The sequence below is a fragment of the Sitophilus oryzae genome, unplaced genomic scaffold (assembly GCF_002938485.1).
Source record: "Sitophilus oryzae breed Bouriz unplaced genomic scaffold, Soryzae_2.0 scaffold_1623_pilon_pilon, whole genome shotgun sequence".
Classification (NCBI taxonomy): Eukaryota; Metazoa; Arthropoda; class Insecta; order Coleoptera; family Curculionidae; genus Sitophilus; species Sitophilus oryzae.
This window is the reverse complement of record NW_022146307.1, coordinates 526158-552715: the sequence shown is the minus strand read 5'-3', so window position 1 is coordinate 552715 and position 26558 is coordinate 526158. Positions and strand designations below refer to the sequence as shown.

The following is a 26558-nucleotide window of genomic DNA, read 5'->3' as shown; positions in this document are numbered from 1 at the left end:
ATCTTTTACTAAAAGGGATAGGCAACTTTAACAATATTTTGAAGATATATGAATTCTCCATTGAATATCGAAATACTATACTTGGTGTTCTATTTAAAATAAAAGAGTAATATGTTTTTAAAAGTGGCACCCTCTATAACATTTTGAGTTAAAATTTAATTTTGTTTAACGTACAATGAATATTTTAACGAAATATCAGGCTGTACATGATAAATTCCAATTGCAGGTAGCTTCTATTAAAATTTGATTTTTTTTTCATTTTTAGAAAATGTTAAATATGTCAAAAACCTTACAATTTAGTCATATACTTCCTTAATATAACTCACCTTTATATATATATATATATGAAAAACATATATATATATATATATATATATATATATATATATATATATATATATATATATATATATATATATATATATATATATATATATATATATATGTTCCCGTCATCCCTTCTTGGGACATAGGGCTTCTAAGAGATGTTTCCATCTGATCCTATTCTGAGCTGTCTGTTTGATCTCTCCCCATGTTTTCCCCGACCTCTTGGGCTTCAGAGGTTACTGTTCTTCTCCAGGTATTCCTTGGTCTTCCCCTGGCACGGCTTCCCTGTGGATTCCATTCAAGTGCCTGTCTAGCGATATCTCTGTGGGGTCTGCGCAAAATGTGCCCAATCCAGCCCCACTTTCTTTTCTTAATTTTGATATCTATTCGATTTTGTTATGTTCTTCTCCACAGTTCTTCGTTGTTAATTTGATTGGGCCAGAAAATTCTCAATATTCTTCGAAGGCACTTGTTAACAAACACCTGTAGGCGATCCATGAGACCACGCGTAACCTTCCATGTTTCGCATCTATAAAGCAAAATAGATTTGACATTGCTATTGAAGAGCTGGACTTTAGTTTTTTTTTGCTATATATACAGGAGTTCCACACAGGTGTAAGCATGCCAAAAGCTCTTTGTGCCTTCAAAATCCTTTCCTCTATATCTTTCTCTGTGCCCCCATCGCTGTAAACCATACTTCCCAGGTACTGAAATTCATCAACTCTTTCGATGGCTCGGTTGGAGAGGTATAGATCTTGGTTGTTGGGAGTATTTACCTCATTTCTTTGGTTTTCGCCACGTTGATTTGAAGACCAACATTATTAGCTTCCTCTTGGAGTCTAAGAAGTTTTTGAGACATATCCGAATGTGAATGGGAAAAGATGCATAGATCGTCTGCGTAATCCAGGTCTTCTAGCCTGCTTAACAGTCCCCATTGTATCCCTAGTGGTTCTTTAAATGCTCTATTTAGTGCTACATCCAGAACGATGTTAAAGAGTAGCGGCGAAAGTATACACCCCTGTTTTACACCTACTGCAATAGAAATTTTCTCCCCCGCTTGACCTTTATGTAATACACAGCTTGTAGCATCATGATAAAGCATTTTAATCATGCCGATTATTTTTTCGGGTATTCCTTTTTCTCTCAAAGCTTTCCAGATGGCTATGTGTTTTATAGTATCGAATGCTCTTTGAAAATCCACAAACGCCATGTATAATGGCGATCTGAACTCTTGAGATTGCTCTATTATTATTCTGAGAGTATTAATTTGGTCGATACATGATCTTTCAGGCCTAAAGCCTGCTTGTTCTTTTCTCAAAGTCGGTTCAAGGGCATCTGATATTCTTTTTTGGATGACTATAGCAATTATCTTGTTAATGGTGTTAAGTAAGGTAATGCCTCGCCAGTTTTTACACTGGGATAAGTCGCCCTTCTTGGGGAGTTTTGCAATAAGTCCTTCTTTCCACGTTGACGGGATATGTTCTGTTTCCCAACTGCTTTTTATTATTGTCTCTAGTAGCTGTACAATGTTTTCTGGGTGTATCTTAAATAGTTCAGCGGGTATATTATCAGGACCTGCCGCTTTGCCAGTTTTAAGCTGTGATAATGCTTGCTTAATTTCTTGAATCGATGGAGCACGTGTTGCGATTCTAGATTTGCAGTTTTCTGTTGGAAACGTTGGTACCTCATCAATACATTTGTTACCTGTTGAGGCTCACTAAAAAATTCTGTCCATCTGTGCAGCTGATCCTCTTTTGAGGTCAGTATATTTTCCTTCTTTATCTTTCACTATGGGACATTCCCTATTAATGTTTTTTTATTGGCAAGCGTTTTAGTAGTGCGATAAAGTGTCCTGGAATCATTTATTTCAGCTGCCATTTGAGCTTTTTCTGCAAGTTCTTCTGTCCACAAGCGTTTATCTCTTCTTGCTGATCTCTTCACTTCCTTATTCTTTGTGCGATATTGCTCCTCTAGTGTTCTTGTAGAATTTTTTGTTTAATTTCTTTTCTTTCTTTAATCTTTTCCCATGTGCCATCTGAGATCCATGGCTTTTTAATACGTCTCTGATATCCGAGGTTTTCTTCGGCAATCTTTTGAAGGCTTTCTTTCACTTTTTCCCATTTCTCTTCTATATTTACAGTTGAATTATCGATGTTTATTTCTTCTATCTGGTGCTTTATTTGGTTTTGAATGTTAGGAGAAGCCAGTCGACGAAGATCGAATTTACGTCTTAGCGGTTGTGTTTTCCGAATCTTTGCAATTTTTAATTTTATTTGAGCAATCAGTAGATAATGATCACTGTTAATGTCTGCTCCTCTGTACGCTCTTAGATCAAAAAGTGAGTTTCTCCACTTCCGGCTAATTAAAAAGTGATCAATTTGGTTTGTTGTGTGCCCATCTGGCGATTTCCATGTAGCTTTATGGACTACGTTATGAGGTTTACTCATACGTTTACTCATACATTACGTATATAAATACCTACAAAGTATACAAAATGCAAAAATTGAATTTTTCGCTTTACCTTCAATCAACGTGAAAATATATTATGTTTTTTTTAATCACCCTGTATATAAGATGTTTCGTTATCACTTATACATATATGAAAAAAACCTACATTATTAAATAAATCAATGTAAAACACATTTTTTCACGTTAAAAACAAACAAAATACCTCGATAACTCGAATAACACTCGATTTCACATAATTGATAGTAAATCACCCTGTATCTTAATTTCCCCAAAGATGCCACTTTGTCATCACTCGGATATCAAAAGTAGGACACCTATAGATGATAAATCCGTTTTCAAAAAAACTTAATCCCAAAATTTTGGGTTTACCCCAGCGGCTGCCGGACTAAATGTATACGTACCATAACAATAATTGTTAGTAGGTTGTGCAAAACCTAGCTGCCTGTTAGCGTACAGTTATTGTCAGTTAAATACTGAATAATGTAAATATTTATTGAAATTAGTGAAAGATACTCTTTCTTAGTAATGTTTTAACTATATCTAATAACAATCACGTTTGCAAGAAACAGCAGTTAAACGAGTATCATAACTGTTCATTTGTTATATCTTGTACGTTACTTTACTACTAAATATGCTATCAATTGACAAAGAAAACTATTCTATGCATCATTTAGCGATTATGGAAATCATCGACCCTGGATTTCTTCGGTTGCATCAATATACAATACGCTTAAATGATTTTCCTGAAACGGATGGTGATAATTTCTTTCTATAAAAAACGTAAATGTGTGTAATAGAGAGAAGTATTTTAAGAATGAGTAAATAACAAAAATGTTTTAAATAATTTCATATTACATAAATAGAAAATATATTTTTAGTGACAACCTGTACATTATTAGCTGCATTAAATGTTCTATTTTGTAGGGACATACATATATCTTTTTCTTCAAGTTTTACCTTCTAATAGAAGTAACACATAATCATTACATTTGATACTAAAAAATTTTTGGCTTCAATGTATTTTTTTTTATTTTAACTTACACAACGTTTCCAGTATTATGTAAACTAAACCCTAAAGGACCTAATTCTAAAACCAATAAGGACCAAAGACTCAAACGGAATAAAATGCGGATTTATAAAACATCTCTTGACAGGACATATGGCTGTCATATATGGCGTTTATATGGGACCCATCTTTGAAAAAACGACATGCTAGAAGCAACATGGGTTCAATAACCTGCCTGTCAACACGTACTTAAGTTGATAGAGCCGGCGTTGATGAGCGAATATGGCAAAGTCGAGTCTGGACCGGCGGATAAAGAAAGCGATATTATTTTAAAAGAAAATATGTCAAGGCATGGGTTGTTAGGTACAGTTTGGCTATTTTAATCTAACTATTTCCGTATGAGAAACAAGGGACAAATTATACGAGAAAGAGCAGAATCACATAAATAATAAATTTAGACTAATTACCACATTTTTTTATATGAGTATTATTTTTTTAATTATCAACTTAGGACAAAGAAAAAGCTTGCATGGTTTCCACCGCCAACAGGCGTTAAAACAAATGAATCCAAGGCGTTGTCAAATATTTATTGAGATAAGTTGATAAGTTTTTACCGTTTGAATATTGTTGTAAATAATAATTATTATCATTTAATTAGTGCTAACTTATCAAAATTCACAACACGGCGAAATTTCAACAAAATCAGCCAACGGATCTTTGAAATATTAATAAAAAAATGTCTATTAGGACTTGACCCCCTGTATCTTTAAAATTATGCATTTTCGGATACATGTTACTTTTTACCTTAAAAACACGAAGAATCACCTTCTGAAGTTGGCCAGATACTTAATTAACAGCCTGTATTTAAAAATGGCTAGCTAGCGAGTTTGTAAGTAAAGCCCTTGTATATGCAAGGGTAAAGCTATGTTTATTTTAATAGAAAAAAAAATACATTTCATAAAAAATAAACAAACCCATAATTCAATTACTATACACTAATTAATTAATTTAAATGTATCTAAATAGGCACTTTAATAATTGAAAAATGGACATGAGCACTTCATAGAGTATACCAAATATGTAAAAAAATTTCAATAAAAAACCACAAATGGCACCTTAAAATCTGCATTATCTGAAATCAAACTATAGGTACCTAAACGGCCAATCAGCCAGACAACAGTCACAAGACGCCGATATCGATAACGCGATGAACAGTTTTTAATAATTATTCCGAGTTAATACTTCAAGTAGCATTCCTTCAAATAAATTTTAATTTAAGTATTGTTAATACAGTCATATTAATGATTATAGCCTGTATGATTTCTAAAATAAAAAATCCAGCGTGTTTTTTTTATCAGAATAATTATTAAATGATTAACTAGAAATAGTTAATATTTATTAACTTCGTAAGTGTTATTTTTTAATATAATTATGGATTTAATAATTAAATAATTATCTTAAGTTTAAATTGTGGTAAACTTGTTATGAATTTCAATCATTTATATTTAAAATCTTAGGGAAGGCAATATAGATTTTAGGCAGAAGAACTCAAGGGAAGGACTGTGTAATTAGTAATTAAAATTTTAAATTTTTTTTACTTGCCATTTTTCTTGTCTTTCACGTTGCACGTTCACTCTTCGTTGTGTCACACACAATCTGACACACAATCTGAATTTCGGATATGATGCAGAACTGATAAATTAGACCAAATATATTAATTGCAAGGTATGCAAAGAAATATTTATGTTAACTATGCAAATACTTAAGGCATGCAATAACTTTAAAAAAATTTGACGTGAGATTACTTCATAATTCTTGAAAGTCTTGGATGATAAAGATTTGAATTATTATGGGTCTGTTTTGTTTAAGAAGCTAACAAATAATTTCAAAAACTCAACTATCAAAATATAATGGTAAAAAATGTTTAAAAGCATGTATAGGTATAATATTCCATATTAATTGGACATACTGAATGTAAACTAGGAATCCATAGTTGCTGCAGTCGATAATATATTTTGCTGCTTATTTTCCTCATAACAAAAAACCGTCAATACCGCTACTCACATTATGGGCACCTTTTTATACTTAAATCTCTTAATGATGTTTAAAAATACGTATGTAGGTACATACTATAAGTAGTGGTTGTCACGGTTTTTTTATTAGGTATGATGAAAAGAAGCTGCAAACTAAATTATCGTTGGAGCCAACTATATTTTAATTTATTTTTATCTACAGTAACTATGCACGGTAAGGGCACCGTGTAAGGGTTCAAAATATGCCTATACTGTGAGGCAACTCAATTCGAGTATAAATTAACACTTAGATTCCAAGTATCTTCTTGGTCTACCGGCACCCAGTTCATCCTTATTCCATAATTTCTATAAAAAATAGTATGATTAATAACTTTTAATTTTTATTGAGAAAATTGGTGAAATTTTGTTGTACGGCGAATTTAAATTTATGGGCCCTCCATAAGTTTGAATATTAGTTAAACCTAGGAATACCCAGGTAATAGCCGAAAATATGCAAAAGAAGGGGTGAGTTTAGGTTAGATTAGAATTAGGTTTTAGTTGGTTTTGAATTAATAAAAATATAGACCTAATCTAAACTTAACCGAAACTGACCCACTTTTTGGTATATTTCGGGCTTTCTTCGTGGGCAACTCTACGTTTAACCAATATTCGGGCTTTTACGGAAACATAATACTCATTCTGATTGGTTTAATCTGGCTCCATAACAAAACTGTGGGTTCGAGGTGCTATTGCAAATTAATGCAATTAATTCTTTAGGGTATTCCCATTAGAAAATATGTTATATCCGCAACACTTTTTTGAAGTACCCTGTATACTCTATAGTAATGTTAAAATGTGCTTCTTACCCTTACCAATAACTTTTCTATTTAACATTTTGTTCTAAAAACATTAAAAAACGTATTATGTAAAAAACGTCGTGTAAGGGATAAAGGGGAAAACAGCCAAAAGGGGGAAAACCGACGATGAATACCATGTTAAAGACCGAATACCATATTAAAGATACAAAAATGTATTACTGTGTGCGTTATTATTTGGCCATCGCTTGGCTTCCTTTCAATATGATTCCACTCGGCTTGTCTCGTGGCAGGTTTGCGTAAAAAATGGATAGAAAATGTCTCGCTCTCGTCTCGCTCTTGTCTTGCTCTCGTCTCGCGCTCGGCTCGTCAGGTCTGGACGCACCATAGACTGCCGGAGTGTTGACGTGACGAATGTCAAATTGCTTTTCAAACAAGGTTTATTTTTTTATATTTCTATTGAGCTCTTTCAAATGACGTCACAAATTAATATAAAATGTAAAAAAAAACAGGTGATTGCCGACAACCGCCGACTTGTGTCTGGTATTTTCAATACGCCTATGATGGTTGCGCATGTTGCAAAATCTGTGAATTTTTTCTTTTCTTAAAGATAGTACACACCAATTCATCTTTTCCCACTAATATCTTCATAATAAAAATGATTCAAAGAGGAAGAAAGTTATAATTAAAAGTAAATATTATGTTTTTTTTATCAATCTATCTACAGAATTCCCAAAACTCAGTCAATTATACATTTCTTAAAATATAGCGCTCGTCAGCATAAGGCTTCCCCTACATCAATGCAAACCTAAATAATTAAATTTTGAAAACGTAATATAGATAAGATAACAAGCAAAGTACCAGATGATCGTTATCTTTTCCACAAAACGATCATTTTGAAGGTTTCTATTCTTTTAGTCTTAATCTTTAGTCTTAAAAGACATCATCAAAAGAAAGTTTTTCAAATTTTTAAACTGTAAAAGTGAGTTTTGAAGTAAGGAAATGGAAGTGGAACATAATGCTGGTTTTTCTCCCAGGTAATCAATAACTTTATCTTCTCTAGTGATTAAGAAATGAGACTGTGAATATAAAATGTTTTGTATTTAACGTAGCAGGCAATGACAAAGTATGATTGACAATATTAGTTGTATCTAACAAATAAAGACAATAGAAATAGGTACTCTTTACCTCTTTTTTATTTAAGAATAATAGTTAATTGTGCAATATATATGCATAAAACTACATTAATTGACATGGCTACATTGAATTTGATTGGTCTGAAGTGGATTGAATTTTTGACCTTACTCTAAGATTAAATGTTTATATAATCAGATATGTTGGAGTGTCTGCTTAATGAAGTGCATATCTTGAGAAATTGTATACTTTATTAAATTCACTGAGTGTATAAAATTAACGTAATTAACGTAAACGTAAAACGTAACTATACCGTTCACTTATTAGATAAACTGGTATTTGACATTTGTGGACAATACCAACAATACGAATTCTTACCTGGATGACAATGATGTACAATAAAGATAAAACCAACAGACTACAAAGAGAATGACGGTATTTTCTGGTATCAATGCGTTTATTTTTGCATGCAAACTTAAATAATTAATATATTCAGATATTGCAAACAATAAATGAAATTATTAGTAATAAAAGAAACATTGAATAATAGGACTAAGTAAGGAGCTCAATATTATTTTTATATACCGGGTGCGTCTCGAAAGTGGCTCATCCCTATAACTTTTTATTTTTTCACATGAAAAAACTAGAGTTGGTATGTTAGTATATGACATAAATTAGGATTGATTGACGTAGTTAGTTGATTTTGGTTACTTCCTGTTTTGCAGGAAATGACTACAACTTTTGATTTTTAAATGACACCCTTGGTATATTTCTACTTTATTCGCTAGAAAATGACACCCTGAGTAAAATGACATAGCATATGTCAACTTTTGACATTTTCGCTTAAAATAAATCGTATTTTAAATTTCAATTGAGTGTCATATGTCATGTCTATGTTAAAAACACTAATTTTTAATTAAGGAGCCTTGGAAATATAGTTTTGATCGTCTAATATTTTTCGTGTCTTGTCCTGGCCGCATATTCGTAATTCGCCGACACATTAGCCGCTCGGATTAGGTCGGGTATAGCGACGGACGGTTGCTAAAGTACCGACGTATTAGACTAGTCCCAACCCTTATGCGTCGGTGATTTACGAAAACGAAATACTGTTGACTACATATTGCATTACAGTATAGGTTATGGTAAATCGAGAACTGTTAGAAAATTATACAATACAGACTTGAACAGAAATTATCTCCGATACTAAAATTCAACTTTATACGTTGTTATACATTTAAAATAAGCAATATGATTTTCAAAAATTTTATGAAGCAATTTACAATTTGTCATTTTTAGTACAAAATTATAAAATTATAAAATAACTAAAATTTTGTTAACTTAAAAAACAATACTATCTGTTAGATAAATTATTAATGGTTAAATGGTTACTCTGTTTATAGAAATTACTAAACAAAGGTCTAAGAAAAACATATTATCAAAAAAAATATATATTTATAAAAAATTAAGACATATTTTTATTTTTTGAATTTATTACCTCCTAATCCCATATCTTTTTAATTTTGTGTCTAGAAGAAATTATTATTTGATTGTTACTAGGTAATAATTTTACTGGACAGTCTATATTTCGCGAAGTTCTTTTGCGGCTCACTTCCCTATTTTTCTTTTGTTAGCCATCAAAATGGCAGTAATAAAATCTCTTAAATGCTTATTAGACACAGTCTCAAAGCCAATCTTAAAATGTTTTTGAAACTTTCAAAAATTTCTCTTCTAACATTTATCAAGGCATTCATTCATCAAGGCATCAACATCCATTCTACACTAACATTTATCAAGGCATCAACATCCATTCTATAATAAAATAAAAATAAACTAAAATTTACTCGCTAACCAGTTCTAAGTTTCCATGCCGATAATAGAATGATTGAAGCCTTAATAAAAGGTATGTTAAGTTTTAAGACTTATCGCAAGTACCGTATGATCGAAAAAAAAACAGCGTCTAGTTGGTTTGGAAATGACGATCATTGACATTTCTTATATAATTTTACATACAAAATGACAGCTATCTTTATTTCCAAGCCAACTCTGACGCCATTTTTTTCGATCGTATGGTATATCTAGCATTCACATGAAAGCTCATAAGACTTTTGCGCAGTATAAACAAAAGCATGTTATCTGTGCTATTACTATTTATTTTGTATTAATAATGATATATTAATAATATTATTGTTATTATTTAATTTCTCTGCAGAAAGCAACATATCTAAAATCTGTTCTTATCAGTAATCTGCAACCTCAGTTTATTGGAGACTACCTATTTATTTATCAGGTACAGTTGGTAATCTCTTAAAATCCATGTCTTTGAATTAGCAATCTGCTCGAAAAGTGCTAATCACTGGAAAACAATGAAAACCAATACAGACGATTACTGATTGACCATAAAAAATTACGAATACCCATTACAGACGCAGATTAAATTAATCCTATTTACAAACTTGCGAAGAAAGAAACAATATTTAGAGCGCATCGTAAATCGCCGACGTATTAGTCTAATACGTCGGTACTTTACGCAGCACCCGAACCACAAAATAGAAATCAACCAGAACGCCGACTCTGCCGAATTTGATGACGTTTCACGAATCGCGACGCCATATTAGCAGCGGGTAACTCTCAGGGCCGGATTAAAACGCTTTCGCAGGCTGTTGTCAGAGTTATATTGAATAAGTATTTTTATTATCTGATATGTGATTACAGACTGAGCGTAATACGTTATTTCGAAAGGTAAAGTTTGTATAGATAACTCAATGGACTCGACGCTACGAACAGCTGCTGTCTTCTACGATAGTCAGAATTCTACTAAATCCTGACCTGCCCTGACTAAACCGATAACGCCGCTACATTGACAGATGTTACCCGCTCATAATGGAATTTTTAGGTTAGCCACCGTTTTGAGCGCATTTTGGGAGTCAACCTTCTGGTTGATTTCTATTTTGTGCCCGAACTATCCCGAGCGGCTAATGTGTCGGCGAATTCCGAATATGCGTCCTGGCCGGTTAAAAAATGGCCAAATCGTATTTTTAATCATATGTTATTTTTTTCAAATGGAACAAGGGTAGTATAAAGTAGAAATATACCGAGGGTGCCATTTAAAAATCAAAAGTTGTATTCATCTCCGGTGACACAGGAAGTGATCAAACACAATTGATTTGGTCAATCAATTCTAATTTATGTCATATACAAACACACCAAATCTCGTTTTGTTATCTGAAAAAATAAAAAAGTTATAGGCGGTAGGCCACTTTTGAGACGCACCCGGTATATGCATGCATTAAACAGGTATTTGACGTCACGAGACGGTCATTTTTGACAGATTTGTTCGACGTTTCAAATTTAAAGTTTTTTGGCACATTTAAATTTGATTTGAACGTGAACTTTTAGGGATTTGTTAACCATTTCTGAGTGCATTCTATATTATTTTTTGTATATTTTATAATTATTGGTTAAACGCAATGTGTCCCTACGAATTTGAAAATACATTATGTCAAGACTTGAATTAGAGTGAGATAATGGTAAAGCTTAGAAAGAGGTTTCAAAAATATATGATAGTCTAGTAATTCGTATATGTTTACAGTCAAAGTCAGAAATTAGTAATTCGTATATGTTTACAGTCAAAGTCAGAAATTAGCCAATGTTAACAATTACTAGTAAAAGCTCACATTCACTGATTTGCTAACATTGCGCCAGTAAAAGTGCAACAACTAGTCTTGAACTTTTACTAGTGAATTTTAACATTCACTGGAGCTGTGTAGTGAATGCTAGCATTCAAATTTGCTTTGCTTTTTGACTATCTTCTAGCAGCTGCCCATAACTTATTGTTCAGCCGACTCAATTTTAAAATTGAGCAGCTGGCTCGATTTTAAAATCAAGACGTTCAGAGCAATAACATTTTTTTAAATAACGAAAAAAAAAGGATTGAAACCAAAGTAATCAAAACAAACTTGCTCAATTTCGTGACGATTGATATTCAGTTACTCGGTAGAGGCGCTATTGTGGTTACATACAAACTGCCATTACTCGCTGATGAGTATTCAACACACGTCAGAAGATGGTCACGCAAGGCGTTTTCTTTCATGAACTTTTCTGTGACTGAAAAGCCCGATACGTGATGTTATCTGCCTACAGCATTCCGGACATTCAAAAATCTCATTGCTTTGTTGCCTCTTTACTTTTTTGTTGTCGCTGTTAACAGAGTTTACAATTCTTCTCCATTGAGTTCTATTGTGAGCTGCTTTTTCCCACTCATTCTGCATGTTAATCCCCTTTAAGTTTTCGTGGAAAATGTCCTTTTTCCTTTTCTGTTGTCCACCCGACCTCCTCTTACCGTCTGCAAGCTCACCGTAAAGCAGATATTTTTGTATGCGGTTTTCTTGCATTCTGCATACGTGACCAGCTCATGTTAAGCGGGATTTTGTAACCATAACTTCAATACTCTCGCAGTTAGCTTTTTCCAGGACCGATACGTTTGAGACATGATGGAACCACCGGATTCTTAAGAGTTGTCTAAGGTGTCTCTGTTGCAACTTGTTTAATGCGTTCATGTGTCGGCGGTACGGCACCCAGGTTTCGCTCCCATCTAACATGTTGGGGATTATAATTGCTCGGTACACTGCAAGTTTCGTTTTTGTACTCAAGTCATTGAGATTTTATTGATCTGTTTTAGTAAATATTACTCTCACTAACAACTGAAATTGTTAGTAAAAGCCAACAAACAAATTTGCGAACAATTATTAATAAAAGTCGACAAAATAACATAAAGTAACATAAATATTTGTTCGTATTTAGAAGTTTTTAGTTTTTCTTTCAATAACTATCGGTATTTTTGGCATAATTTTGGAATTATTATTCTCTTAGTTTAGCTGTCATATGTGCTATGAGAGCTATTGTCAATTTTTTGACTATAAATACACTTTATATAATTCCAGAATATTGAAACAATAGTATGAAATACTAAAATTTTTATTCAAAATTCTAATCTTTATCGAAACAAGGACATTTTTTCGGAAAATCGCCGGCCATCTCTGAAAATATTCGGTGTTCTTCTCGAAAATAGTCCAGCAACTTCTTCGTGCACACCATGGACAAAACGAATACTATCGTCGATGTTGCCACCACTAAAATGGAATAATAGGAACAAGATGGTGGAGACGTTGAATTTTCCGAGTTCAATCCCAAAATATCCAGAGTTTTTTCGATGTAGGAAGCTTGCTTTTGAGTTTGCTTATCTCTGAAACGAAAAAAATAAATTAATAGTAAAAATACGCCTCTAGAACGTGTAATAAAAAATAACAATGTAAGACATTTGGTAGTTTACGTCCAAAGTCTTGCTTTGGACTTAAAGATGGTTTTTCTCTTATTCTACTTTTTAGATCTTTTAAAGTTCTCTAATTCCCTAGATTATATTCTCCAGTCTGCAGTCGTCATAGACTTAAAATAAAATATAGACTGAGCATCTCATTTATAAATAGCTGGAACATGCGGTCAGACAATGTCTTGTTATTGTTGTGTTATTGTTTTAGGTTATAACGAGTGCGACACGAGCGATAGATAGGTTATCTCTGTCGTAACGGTCGTTCTCTGACGACTCTGCCGAGAAACACAACACTGTCTTTCGTTTCTCAAGTACACCTGAACTCTCCGTATCATAGCCGTGTAATTTTTTTATTTTAATGAAGCTATAATTAAATGAAAAATATATCGTATTTAAACTTTTTTTATATTTTATTAAGATTTAGGACAGGTTTTTTAAATAAAAGTTTTAGAGACCAAAAAGTAAGTTTAAAAAAGTCTTAGAGACCAAAAAGGATAAAAATAATAAAATACACGTTATAGAAGAAATTTTATAATCGATATTACGTAATTTTTGAAATTAATAATAAATTATTAATTTTAGTCAAACATTTACAACCCCTAATATTAATCAAAACAGGATCTATTCCACAGATATAATAGAATCGGCGACAGGGAGAGAAAAAAAATATGATTGTTGTAATTTTTTTCTGGTTAATGATGTCTTATTATGTAAAATAGAGAAAACATAAATCTGTTCCATTAAAGCAAGGAAGGTGATAGGAAGGGGATAAAATGAAAACTACATTTATTTAACTCGGTACTGTCTTTATTATACCGGGTGCGTCCCAAAAGTGGCTCAACCCCATAATTTTTTTATATTTTCAAATAAAAAAACAAGATTTAGTATGTTAGTATATGACATAAATTAGGATTGATTGACGCATTCAATTGTTTTTGGTCACTTTCTGTTTCACCGGAAATGACTATAACTTTTAATTTTTAAACGGCACCCTCGGTATATTTCTACTTTATTTGATAGAAAATGACACTCTGAATAGAATGACATATCATATGTCAACTTTTGACACTTTCGCATATGGTTTAATTGTAATTGTAACACGTGGTTCATAACGACAATTTGACTCGAAATACCAAGTGTGTGGTATCAATATATTCATAAAAAAATGCTTTTTCCAAATATGCTAACGAGTCACCCTTGTTCCATTTGAAAAAATTGACATATGTATGATTAAAAATATGATTTGTACATCTTTTAATCGGCCTAGACAAGACACGAAACCCATTAGACGATCAAAACTATTTTTCCAAGGCTCCTTGATTAAAACTTAGTGTTTTTAACAACACCATGGCACCCTGGATTGAAATTTATAATACGATTTGTTTTTAAGCGACAATGTCAAAAGTTGACATATGATATGTCATTCTATTCAGAATTCTATTATCATTTTCTATCGAATAAAGTAGAAATATACCGAGGGTGCCTTTAAAAATCAAAAGATGTAATCATTTCGGTGAAACAGAAAGAGACCAAAAACAATTGAATACGTCAATAAATCCTAATTTATGTCATATACCTACTAACATACAAATCTGTTTTTTTATCTGAAAAAATAAAAAAGTTATAGCGGTGAACCACTTTTGAGACGACCCGGTATATTAAAAAATATTGTCTCATAATGTAATATCATATTAAAATTCTTGTATGTTATTTTAGATTCTGAAGATAATTTTAGAATAAACCGGAATATATTTTTAATAAAAACATTATTAATTATTAACAGGGTTATAATTATGATTTTGTTACAATGTAAGTAAGTAAATAATGTAATATAAGAGAAAAAATTCAGATTTTACATTTTACTAAAATATTATCTAAATAAGCGCCTTTCTACAACAACGCCACTGACTCCCAATGGGTAAATTGAGAGTTGCCTACCGGTCGAAAGTTGTTTCAAGACTTAAATGGATTATTTAAGTCAAATTTCTTGCAAATTTGGCACTGACGAACCATATTTTATAGTTCTTGAACAGAAAAAGTCAATAAAATAAACAATTAAAGACTACAAGCTAAGAAAATGCGTTAATACAGCCGGGGATATAGCGGCAACAAAGCTTTACCGCACACGTGCGACGCGTACTACAAGGTAATAAATGAATGAATAGGCTCCCTCGCTTCTAATCGGTGTTGTCATATTGTAAAGAACTTATCCTTTTTAAACAGTATCCGACTTATAATTTAGTAGTATAAGGACTATTTAATACATCTATGGAATATTAAAACCTACTTTATTAAACTGTACCTAGTATTAATATCTCAATATATTATGTGTATAACAAGAAAAAAAATATTGATAATATTAAAGACGTGACAACATAGGCTAGATGAGGAAGGCTCGGTCGACTGTACCCAGAAGTAAACATGTGTACAAAAAAGATTGTTTGACCGCGTTGAGATGTAAATAGTGTAGTCTATATTTTATTTTAAGTCTATGGCAGTCGTATTCTTTACACAAAGTCTAATAACCTGGCTGTATTAATTTTTTAAATTTTGGTGAGTGTTTTACTATGAATTTTGTCACCTGCTTTTGTCCAGGTCACTTTTTCCACCATTTCAGTGATTTGTTGGCAAACTATTATTTTGTTATAATTCTTGTGTTCTTGTAATTATTGCGTTTGCAGTACCACAGAAAAGTTCCAGGAAATTGACATTTATAACCTTAAAGTATGTCTAAGGATTGTGTTGATTGCAATGATCATAATGTTGTATTGTCACGTGAACTCAGTGTATATGTAAAGTTTTATAAGAATCGGATGAGGTAATTGAAGAATTCTTTGCGAATTTTTGAACAATTTACATAGATACGAACTAGGGTTCTGAACTGAAATCCGGTACCGAAAAGATCTGGGAATTCCCGGTTTCTTTGAGACATCAAAAGAACCGGGACTCGAAATTATTAATTCCAAATTCTTTTCGGGACTGGGTAATAATAATTAAAAACATATTTTTTGTTACGTGCGAAGGACTTATGATACTTTCTAGCGGTTGAAATCAAACTGTTCTAAATAAGTAATGAAGCTATCTTTTACTGTTCTTACTTCTGAAGTTATTTGAAGTTTCTATAATGTTTATTAGCAATTATTGAAGTTTAAATATGTTATTTTATTATTTAGCATAATATTGCTGAATGTATTAGTTATTTTTTTGTGTTATGTTTTTTTTAGGCATTTGCACTGTTCGGTTTTTATATGATTCAAAATAAAAAATATATAAATTGTAAAAATAGTAATTTTTTTAATGGCCATAATGCGTTCTTTCTTCAAAATCATCGAACAACTAAATCATTTCCATAGATCCAGTGACGTACCGTGACTTTGAATTTTGAGACCAAAAACTGTAACAAATAATTTGTCAAAAAAATCATATTACAGCTATATGTTTTATTTTGCATAAAAATGTTAACTAATAAGTTAGAATAATTATATTTCTTTCCTAACTAAGTGGTTTTATCGCTAAATTTAACTAAAGCTAAGTACAACACAAATCTTAAATACGTGGAATATTATAACTACAAATACATCGTAAAAGACTATTTTGGTAGCATTCTGAACGAGGATTCAAGTTAAACTTTTTAGAAAATAATTTAAAGGAAAAATGAACCTGCTCAGATGCTTGTTCCGAGTAAAATCCTAGAGCTCTATGATTTGCTTTTATAAACTCTGGTACATGATGCAGAATTGCATGAATCTTTGGAGTTATCTTAATACCTAAGTTGAGTATTTCCAATCTAAATTGTTCGATGTCATGTTCAAAATGTTTGTTTGGTGCTTGACCAAACAACTCGAAACTACTTGATTGAATGCAGAAAACACTGCAATATATTTTATTCCTAAAAAAATATGTTTAGGTTTTTGCTTCTAAAAACTTTGAATAGGATTCTTTACCGGGCGATATCGTCTTCAAAATATCCACTTTCTTTAAAAGTTGTCTGGCGTTATTTCCGTTACATTTTCCATAATGATCTAGTTTCAATCCCGCTTTTTTTTATCCATTCTGTTCCAATATTGGTATTCTCCAATTCAAGACAATCAAATAGTTTTTGAACCACACCTAACAAAAGGTGAAGCTCAGGAGAGGGAATATACTTTAAGACAGGTGTTTCTTCGTCGCCAATGATTAAAGGTATGTTTCTACAGTTTTCTAAAAAATAATTGCCCTTTTTTATATAGTTCATTGAACAACAGTTTAAAAAATACAAAAAAAAATATTTCAAACAAAAACGCTTAATAAAATCTTTGGCTTTTGTTATATTTCCTCCAGATTGTTGCCATAAATTTGTATTTTCTGTAATACTTTTTATAGTTCTGAATGATCCTTTAATTTCCATTTCCTTTACATTTACATCACACCATGGGCAAGCGTGAGTGGATGAATTTGACTGAAGACCAAGGAGAATCATAATAAGCTTAAAGTCAGCGGCAAAAGTATAGGAACAAATTCCACATATGGACTGCAGATCTAACGTCTCAAAGATGCTTTTAATGTTAGCATAAGATTCAGACAACTTTGGTTCTAAGCCAATTATGAATAGTTTATTAATTCCAGCACTTTTATATTTCTTGAAATATTCGGGATCATTTTCAGGGAGCACATTCAGACAAACTATAAGTGATCCACCACCACTATCAATACCAATTTTTAGATGAAAATCTTCAGGTAATTCTCTAATTTCCAAAATATATAATAGAAGACCAGATAAATCTGAGCAGTATGCAAAAATTAATATTAAGTGAATTAACATTTTTCCTTTAAATTATTTTCTAAAATATTTAACTTGAATTCTAGTTCAGAATGCTACCAAAATAGTCTTTTAGGATGTATTTGTTATTATAATAGTCCACGTATTTAAGATTTGTGTTGTACTTAGCTTTAGTTAAATTTAGCGATAAAACCACTTAGTTAGGGAAGAATTATAATTATTCTAACTCTATTAGTTAACATTTTTATGCAAAATAAAACAATATAGCTGTAATATAGATTTTTTTGACAAATTATTGTTTCAGTTTTTTGGTCTCAAAATTCAAAGTCACGGTACGTCACTCGATCTATGGAAATGATTTAGTTGTTCGATGATTTTGAAAGAACGTATTATGGCCATTAAAAAATTACTAATTTTACAATTTATATATTTTTTATTTTGGATCATATAAAAACCGAACAGTGTTTGCATCTTTAATTGAAAATGTTAAGTTTTTTTTTCAAATTTAGTTAAGTTGGTTTCGAGGTTGGTTAATGTTGTTTGATGTAATTTTTAAGCTACCTATGTGTTTTCTTTTTTTTTCGCTTGTGTTCATTATTTGTGTTCTTGTTTACTTTTTCATAACTTAATAATTTATTTTTGAGAACAATCCCTTGCTTGCTAATTGAATTGATTGTGGAGTTCACAATCATTGAACGAAAATATTTTAGTACGGTTCCGGAAACTCTAATTAATACTACCAATTAGGGTTCAGATCTTTTGGGCCATCACAGAACTGGGCCTCGGTAACAATAATTAAAACACATATTTTTTTGTTACGTGAGATTGTCCTTTGATACTTTCTAGCGGTCCGAAATCAACTCTTCTAAATAAGTAATGATGCTATTTCTTATTGTTCTTGCTTCTTTACCCTTTTGAAGTTTCTATAATATTTATTATGTTATGTTTTAATAGATATTTGCATTTTTAATTCAATATTTTAGGGCTTTTTAAGTTACCTATCGTTTTTTCTTTACTTGTGTTCATGTTTGTGTTCAAGCTAATGCTAATTTATTAACGACTGATTACTTAATAATTTGATATTATTTTAATTAAAAATCTCAATTTGTTATCCATTTTACTTTCAAAAAACCATCACTTGCTTTCTGATTGATGAACTGCACCACCACTGAACAAAAATTAGTCAGTACCGAAAGTACCGAAAAAACCGGGAAATTCCGGTTCCTAAGAGGCGTGGTAGCGAAATTCCCGGTTCTGAAAACTAGCGCCGGTTCCGGAAACCCTAATAAGAATATTTCAGATTAAATAAAAGCTTGTATAAACTTAAATATATTTTTCTACGATTTGAATTAAAAGTGTTTATAACAATATTTTCTGAGTATAATTTGAAACCATTCAGTTTTTTAAAAAAATACGATTAGCTTGTTTTTGAGTTTCTTTATCTCTGAAAATGAAAAAAAAAACAAACAAATATTTGCAATAGGATTTCAAATAAGTTGTTATTAAATATTTTTAAAGTGCATATCTATTATCGATAAAATTATTCTAAGTAACTAAACAGGAAAGATATCTCACTACAGTAACGAATAAAATAATAATAGTATTATTATAGTGATAAATTACAAATATAGAATTAGGTATGTTAATTTTTTGATGTATGTTTTCTGAAAAGTATTACATTTATTATATTACTACTTATTATCGGAACAATAATTGGGTGCAAACAAAATAAGTACCTTAAAATATAATATTTATATTTTAAGGTACTATTATTGGTCATACATTGGGTCATTCGTCTATATGGATAGTTTTTTACTATTATTTTTCTTAAATATACACAAAACATCTTCTTCTTAAGGTGCCGTGCAGATTCCAGCGTAGGCGTTCATCTTTTTCTTCCTCATCAGATGGTTCTATTAATTGCAGCGAATTGGAGTGCTTGGAAGTCCTGTATGCCTGTCCAATAACGAATATTTCTCAGCCAGGATAACTTCCTTCGGCCTATTCGCCTTTTCCCCCCCCTCGATTTTACCCTGGAGAATTAGGCCCTGAAAGTGATAACGTTCTCCGTGTAGTATTGTCCCAAATAGTCCATTTTCCTCTTCTTGATGATTTCGAAGAGTTCACGTTCTTCTAGATCAGCTCTTCGGAGAATACCTTCATTCCTAACACGGTCGACCCAGGATACTTAGCATTCGTCGTAGGGTCCACAATTCGAAGGTTTTAATTCTGTTTATTGTTGCTACCTTCAGTGTCCATGCTTCCACACCATATAACAAAACGGACCAGACATCACCATTCACACCATTCACCATTCTGTATCTAAGGCCGAAGTTCAAGTTCCTATCTGTGAGGAACCTTCGAAGTTTTAGAAAAATAGTTCTTGCTTGCTCGATCCTGCATTTGATCTCCTGATCTAGATCCCACGTTTGGTTACCCAAGCATCCCAAGTATTTAAATTGTGTGACCTGCTTCATGACCTGTTCATTTAAGTAAATTCTGGTGTTCGGAATGTTGTTTCTGCGAACAGCCATAAATTTAGTATTTCTAGTATTAAAAAAATTCAAAGAAGTATAATTTTTTTTGAAATTTTCTTGGACTGACATTGTTTTTAATTTTGATAATTTACACAATGTAACTGTGGACTAATCCAAATCCCAAAACTACTGAGCTTTTCTGTGAGAGTTTTCGGGTTTGTTCTTGTTTGTTTAGGAGATAGTCAAGGACGATAGAGAAAAACGCGAAAAAAATGCAAGACCAAGATCAGTGTCGCTCTTCACTACACTAATTATTAAAGATATTAGTTTGTATTCAATTGCATATACTATGTCGTCAATGTACACCTCTAGGTTTAGTACTTTCTATGAGAAAGAAATGTTATAAAAATATACACTCAGATGCAAAAAAACGCAGAGAATAGAGAAATATTTGGTCAAATTTGAAGTGTTGGTTTGTTATTTTTAGCCCTATTTTCATGAATATTTTCGCAAGCTGTATATAATTACATCAACTTTAATTCGTAAACTCAGTTTTTATGAACTTTAGTATTTGGCATATTATACAGGGTAAATCGAGGGGTTGTTTTTTTACCCTAACTTTACACCCTGTGCAATAATTTCGTGTGTAAATTTTCCTAAAATATAATTTTGCAGTCAGAACCATGTCTCCTGAGCATTTTGGTTTTTGGATCATGTCAATACATGCCTTGGTTAATTTTTAAGTGCGAGATGAGCCACCAACAATTTGCAATTTTTTCAATAATTATCATTTCTTTTTTGAAGTTATTTTTTTTGGTAGGCGGCTTTGGTGATTATTGTGTTTATTACTATTATTAACTATATACTACTATGAACTGCCCATCATGTTCGACGTTTGGCAAATACTTGGCGGGAGGGTAAAAGGTTGCGAAGCAGTATCAGTTTCAGTAAATGAATTTTGCTTGGTCTTTAAAGAAGAATGGGAAAACCTCGGGGAAAACATAACGCAATATGATATATCCAGCCTGAATCACATTATTAGGGTATTTTTTACAATTTTTTTTTCTGTTAGTATACTTGAGTATATTACAGATGTTTTATTTAATATCATTAGTTCTGTCATCGTTATTAATAAGTAATGATTTGAATGTTATCAAAAAGTAATAATAATTAAAAAAAATTGCAATTTGATCGTAATCAGTTCATTTCGCTCTTAAAAATTAACCAAAGCATGTATTGACAATAATCAAAAAACAAAATGCCCAGGAGTCATGGTCCTGACCGTAAAATTATATATTAAGAAAATTCACACACGGAATTATTGCACAGGGTGTTTTAAAGCTAGGGTAAAAAAACAACCCCTCGATTAACTCTGTATAATATGCCAAATACTAAAGTTTATAAAAACTTACTTTACAAATTAAAGTTTATATAATTATGTACAGCTTGCTAAATAATTCATGAAAATAGGGCTAAAAATAACAGAAATTTAACTTTAAAATTGACCAAAAATTTCTCCGTTGCGGTTTTTTTGCATCTGAGTGTAGATAGAAGAAACTTTATTTTATAAACATAAATTAGAAATAGTATATAAATAAATAAAAAAAAATAATGCAGAGTTATTGTCAGAAATGATAGTATAGATAAATAAATAACATATTTATGGTTCTATTCTCTTTGGTTTAAATTATTAAAGGTTAAATAAAAATATAAAAATAAAAATATAGACTTACTCGAATAATTCGGATCGCACTATACATTCGTAGACCTCCTGGAAGCTGGAACAGACGTGGCAGAATCCGTCTTTAAGTGGCAGCACGAAATAGTCCATTAAAAATTCCGCGACCCACCCGTCATCGTTTTTTTCCAGTCCTTGTTGTTTCTGGCTGTGACCCTCGCCCCACATGGGGTACACGAAACCTTTTACCGAACTAAAACAAGAAAAGCACCAGCATAGTGTAAAAACGAGTAAAAAGAAAAACATAGTCGATGGGGAATTTTTCACGTCAACATTTCTGACAAATACTGACGCGCGACAGCTTAAAATGTCCCGAAATAAGTATACAGGATCGTTTCGAAAAAAGCTCTGTTTCTCCATCGAGATTTAAGTTACATATTTTAAACTTTATAGAAATAAAGGACAGAGAAGCCTAAACCTTACCGCTTTGCATAAAAGTAGAATATAGAATGAGTGGGTGGAGGGGTTAATCACCGCGACATTAATTTGATCTATTGTGTCCCTCTTCCTTGAGTTATAACTATACATACAGTCTATAACCCATAATACATGTTGTAGGTGGGACAGGGTATTTCCCATTTTTCTCTGACAACAGATGTTCCTCCTCCGAATATTAGGAGGTTACCTTTCCACAGGTACCCGTGAGGGGGAGGCTGGAGAATCTATCTCCATTGTCTCCACCTCTTTAACTTGATTTCTCCTCAGACTTGATACCGGTGTTGTCCCGAATCTATAATAGAAGATATATCCCTCTCTATTGTCTACTTGGATTTGAGGTCAATTCCTATTGTGAGGACATGACATCATCTTCCTCCCTCGAGTTGATGACTCGTCAACTCTATGTAGATTTCCCGACATTAGAGTTCTCTGAGCCTGGATAAGGCTCAGCAGGTAGGTGGTGTCATTCCCCTTGTTCCTCGGCAGAAATACCGTAATGGATTTTGGGATGTTTTCTGCCTTTTGGGATGTTTTCTGCCTTCACTGCAATCAGTCCCGACCTCTTCTTCTTCTTAAAGTACCTCCTCTTTGGATGTTGGCTATCACATTGATCCATATTACTTTGTTCACTGCCGTTCTGAACAAAGCTGCTGACGTCATTCCGGTCTATGTTAGTAGATTTCGAAACCACAATATTCGTCTGCGTCCCGCTGATCTTCTGCCTTCTATTTTCCAATTTTCTGCGTTTGACATTCACCAGAAACTCCAACTCCTAGTTGATGCGGTATAGTACAGTCTCATTTGACACGCGATGCACCCACAAAATCCTAAGCATGCGCCGATAGCATCACATCTCAAATGCCTCCACACGCTTGCATGCTGCGTCGGTAAGGGTCCACGCCTCTGCTCCATACAGAAGGGGAAAGCACGTAGCATCTCAGGATTCTGATTCTAGTGCGGACGTTGAGGGACAGGTTGCATAGTATATTTTTTCGCATTTTGTTAAATGTCCCTCTCGCGATTTCGATTCCTAACCTAACCCGACCTCTTACTTTGTTATTACTGGACACCTTATTGAGCTTACTAAATACACTACAAGGTGTCTCGCCAATGTAATTATAAACCAGATATTGATGGTATGATTTAGTCGGTATGATATAGGCGACATTTCCACAATTCTTTTATGTAAATACAAATAAATAAAATACTACGAAAAAAAATTGCCTGTTAAGTTGGAATAGAAATAACGCTCAGTGGAGACATACCGGGAGCGTCTTAAAAGTGGGTTACCCCTATAACTTTATATTTTTTCAGTTAAAAAACGAGATTTGGTATGTTAGTATATGACATAAATTATGATTGATTGGCGTATTCAATTGTTTTCGGTCACTTCCTGTTTCACCGGAAATGCCCAAGTAGCACAATACATTATTATGAGAGTGAAGTGTTTTATATACGATTTATTAAAGCGATCTCATACACTGAATTGTTATATAATAAACGCAAAGAATACAAATTAATCATAGAGACAAATGTGTTTTATTATTTTGTTATATAGGTGTTTTGGCGACAAATTTATAAAACATTTTTATAAATATATTCGTTAATATGCTCAGGAACGTTTATATAACAAATCTTATACAACTATTTATGCTTGAGCTAGATATAATTGATTTATAATATAATTTAAAACAATTATAAAATATTTACAAAACAGCTATAAAATATGCATTTTAGTTTATTAAAACATTATCGACATGTTTTATAGCTGTTTCTACAATTGATTTATAAAACAATTTGGTCTTCGCAATAATTTAGTCGCGACCGCTACTCTAAGAAAACAATTTTATAATTGCTGTTAAAGAAACGAATTAAAATTCTTATAAAGCTATTAAAAAATAAAAGTGTTTCTCCAAATACAAAAATGTTATTTAGGAAACCTTATAAACATACTATAGCACTAACCTCAAACTTTGGTTTTGGTCAGAGTTTAAAATATATTTTAAAATTGTGATTTTATCTCTAAAACTTAAAATGTCAAGTCTTTCTAACTGGAAGATTTTATTGTTGATATTAAACATATTTGTGTCTAAGTGTAGCTAACAAAAAATAAATAACATATAAAAAATAATCTGGTTTTTAAATAGCAGGATAACACGTGAAGTGCAACAATATTGCTATATTAAAACCCTACGTTATTATTCCGTGGCGTTCGTATCTAAAAGGTGAGGGATAGAAAGTCATCCAATGTTGCCAGAAAAAAAAGTCTGCAAGTATAACTGAAAGTCAAATTTGTGTTTAATTATATATTTTTTCCTTATTATTTGCCGTAGAAAAATCGATAAAAATTTTAAATTTTTAAAATATTTTCCTATGTTTTAAGTATCGATGAACCTACTAGCGAATTTAAAAACGCACGTCTATAATTTTATTGTTGTAAATGTGACAGCACCGGAAGATATAGACGAATTTAATTGTATTTTGCCGAGATTATTTTAAGTAATAAAACAAATATGTTCCGTATAGCATCATTGTAAAACAAGTTAATTGTATAACTGCTCCCTGAGCAACAAAAATGTTTTGTTAGTCAACGCCATTATTTTATGTTGAATTTGGACGACTGTATGTTGGCCATTTTATCGAGTCGGGATTTGCAACACAAAATAATCGAAATTTAATTCAAAATAAACGTTTTATAAGAAACGAATTAGTTTCCAATAATATCGGATATTTTATAATGTCGATTTTCCAGTTTACAGGTAATTTTGCAGTAATTTCCTAAAAATTAAATATTTATTATAACTGCAAAATCTTAGTAAAATGAAAGAGCCTTAAAATATTTCCACAAATATGGATATATAATATCAGTAAAATTTGCTCCGCAGGAAAATTTGACTCCTGGAGCATTTTAGGCGATATACTTTTTATACAATTTACATCTTTCTTTAAATTAGCCATATCTGTCATTTAAATAGAATATATTTGTACTTTGCAATTTTAAAATCAGTTTTATCTTGGTCACTATAAATACACGATATTATAATTTTATTCTTGATAACTAAAAAATAAAAATGCAGATGTATGCTACAAAAATATTTTAACTGAGACAAATATGTTATTTTTAAAATATTTATAAATCTTTTATAAAACAGTTTTATAAATATTTTATAATGTACTCAATATTATTTTGTAAGTGTTATCGGAGAGTTTTTAACGTACTTCTAAATAAGTATATTGTTTTATAAACCTGCGCCTATTTTGCGCGTGTTTATAACTATCGTATTAGGGTTTATTAAGCACTTAAAAAATACTACATAGTTATCATGAATTGTTATATAGCACTCTATATAACCATTTTAAGCATTAATTATTATGCCACTTGGCCATTTATGCCACTTGGGTGACTATAACTTTTGATTTTTAAATGACACCCTCGGTATTTTTTTTACTTTATTCGATAGAAAATGTCATACTGAACAGAATGACATATCATATGTCAACTTTTGACATTCTCGCTTAATAATTTTTTTTATTCTTTTAAAATTCAATCTAGAGTGCCATATGGCCATGTTAAACACTACCTCTAATCATAGGCCTTTGAAAAATAAATTTGATCGTTTTTTTACGTGTTACGTATCCTGGCCAGTTAAAAATGCTCAAATCGTATTTTTTAATCATATCTCAATTTTTTCAAATGGAGCGAGGGTGTTCATTAGCATATTTGGAAAAACGCATTTTTTACGAATAATTTGATAATACATACACTTGGTATTTCGAGTCAAATTTTCGTTACGAACCGCAAGTTATAATTTTAAATAAAACCATATGCGAAAAATGTCAAAAGTTGACATATGATATGTCATTCTATTCAGATTCTTATTTTCTATCGAATAAAGTAAAATAATACCGAGGGTGTCATTTAAAATCAAAAGTCATTTTCCGGTGAAACAGGAAGTGACCGAAAACAATTGAATACGTCAATCAATCCCAATTTATGTCGTATACTAACATACCAAATCTCTTTTTTAGCAATACGTAACTGAATCGAAGCAATTAT

At 31.7% G+C, this 26558-nt stretch overlaps 2 protein-coding genes across 3 annotated transcripts in view; one reads left to right on the top strand and one right to left on the bottom strand.

The window, feature by feature from the left end:
• Positions 1–26558, top strand: part of LOC115880431 — a 74399-nt gene that overhangs the window by 33076 nt on the left and 14765 nt on the right. Inside the window, exon 1 of one of the 2 annotated variants that reach the window (XM_030897635.1) lies at positions 7527–7666. The exons of the other annotated variant lie outside the window; for it this stretch is intronic. Coding sequence (XP_030753495.1) covers positions 7632–7666 — 35 coding nt within the window. The 5' untranslated portion in view covers positions 7527–7631. Of the gene's footprint in view, positions 1–7526; positions 7667–26558 lie in introns of those variants that run through there. 2 annotated transcript variants of the gene reach the window in all.
• On the bottom strand, positions 12722–22376 carry LOC115880430. Its single transcript, XM_030897633.1, has 2 exons — positions 22059–22376; positions 12722–13005 (listed from the first exon to the last, which is right to left on the bottom strand). Exons 1-2 carry the CDS (start codon positions 22307–22309, stop codon positions 12750–12752), a joined length of 507 nt encoding a protein of 168 aa, XP_030753493.1. The 5' UTR covers positions 22310–22376; the 3' UTR covers positions 12722–12749.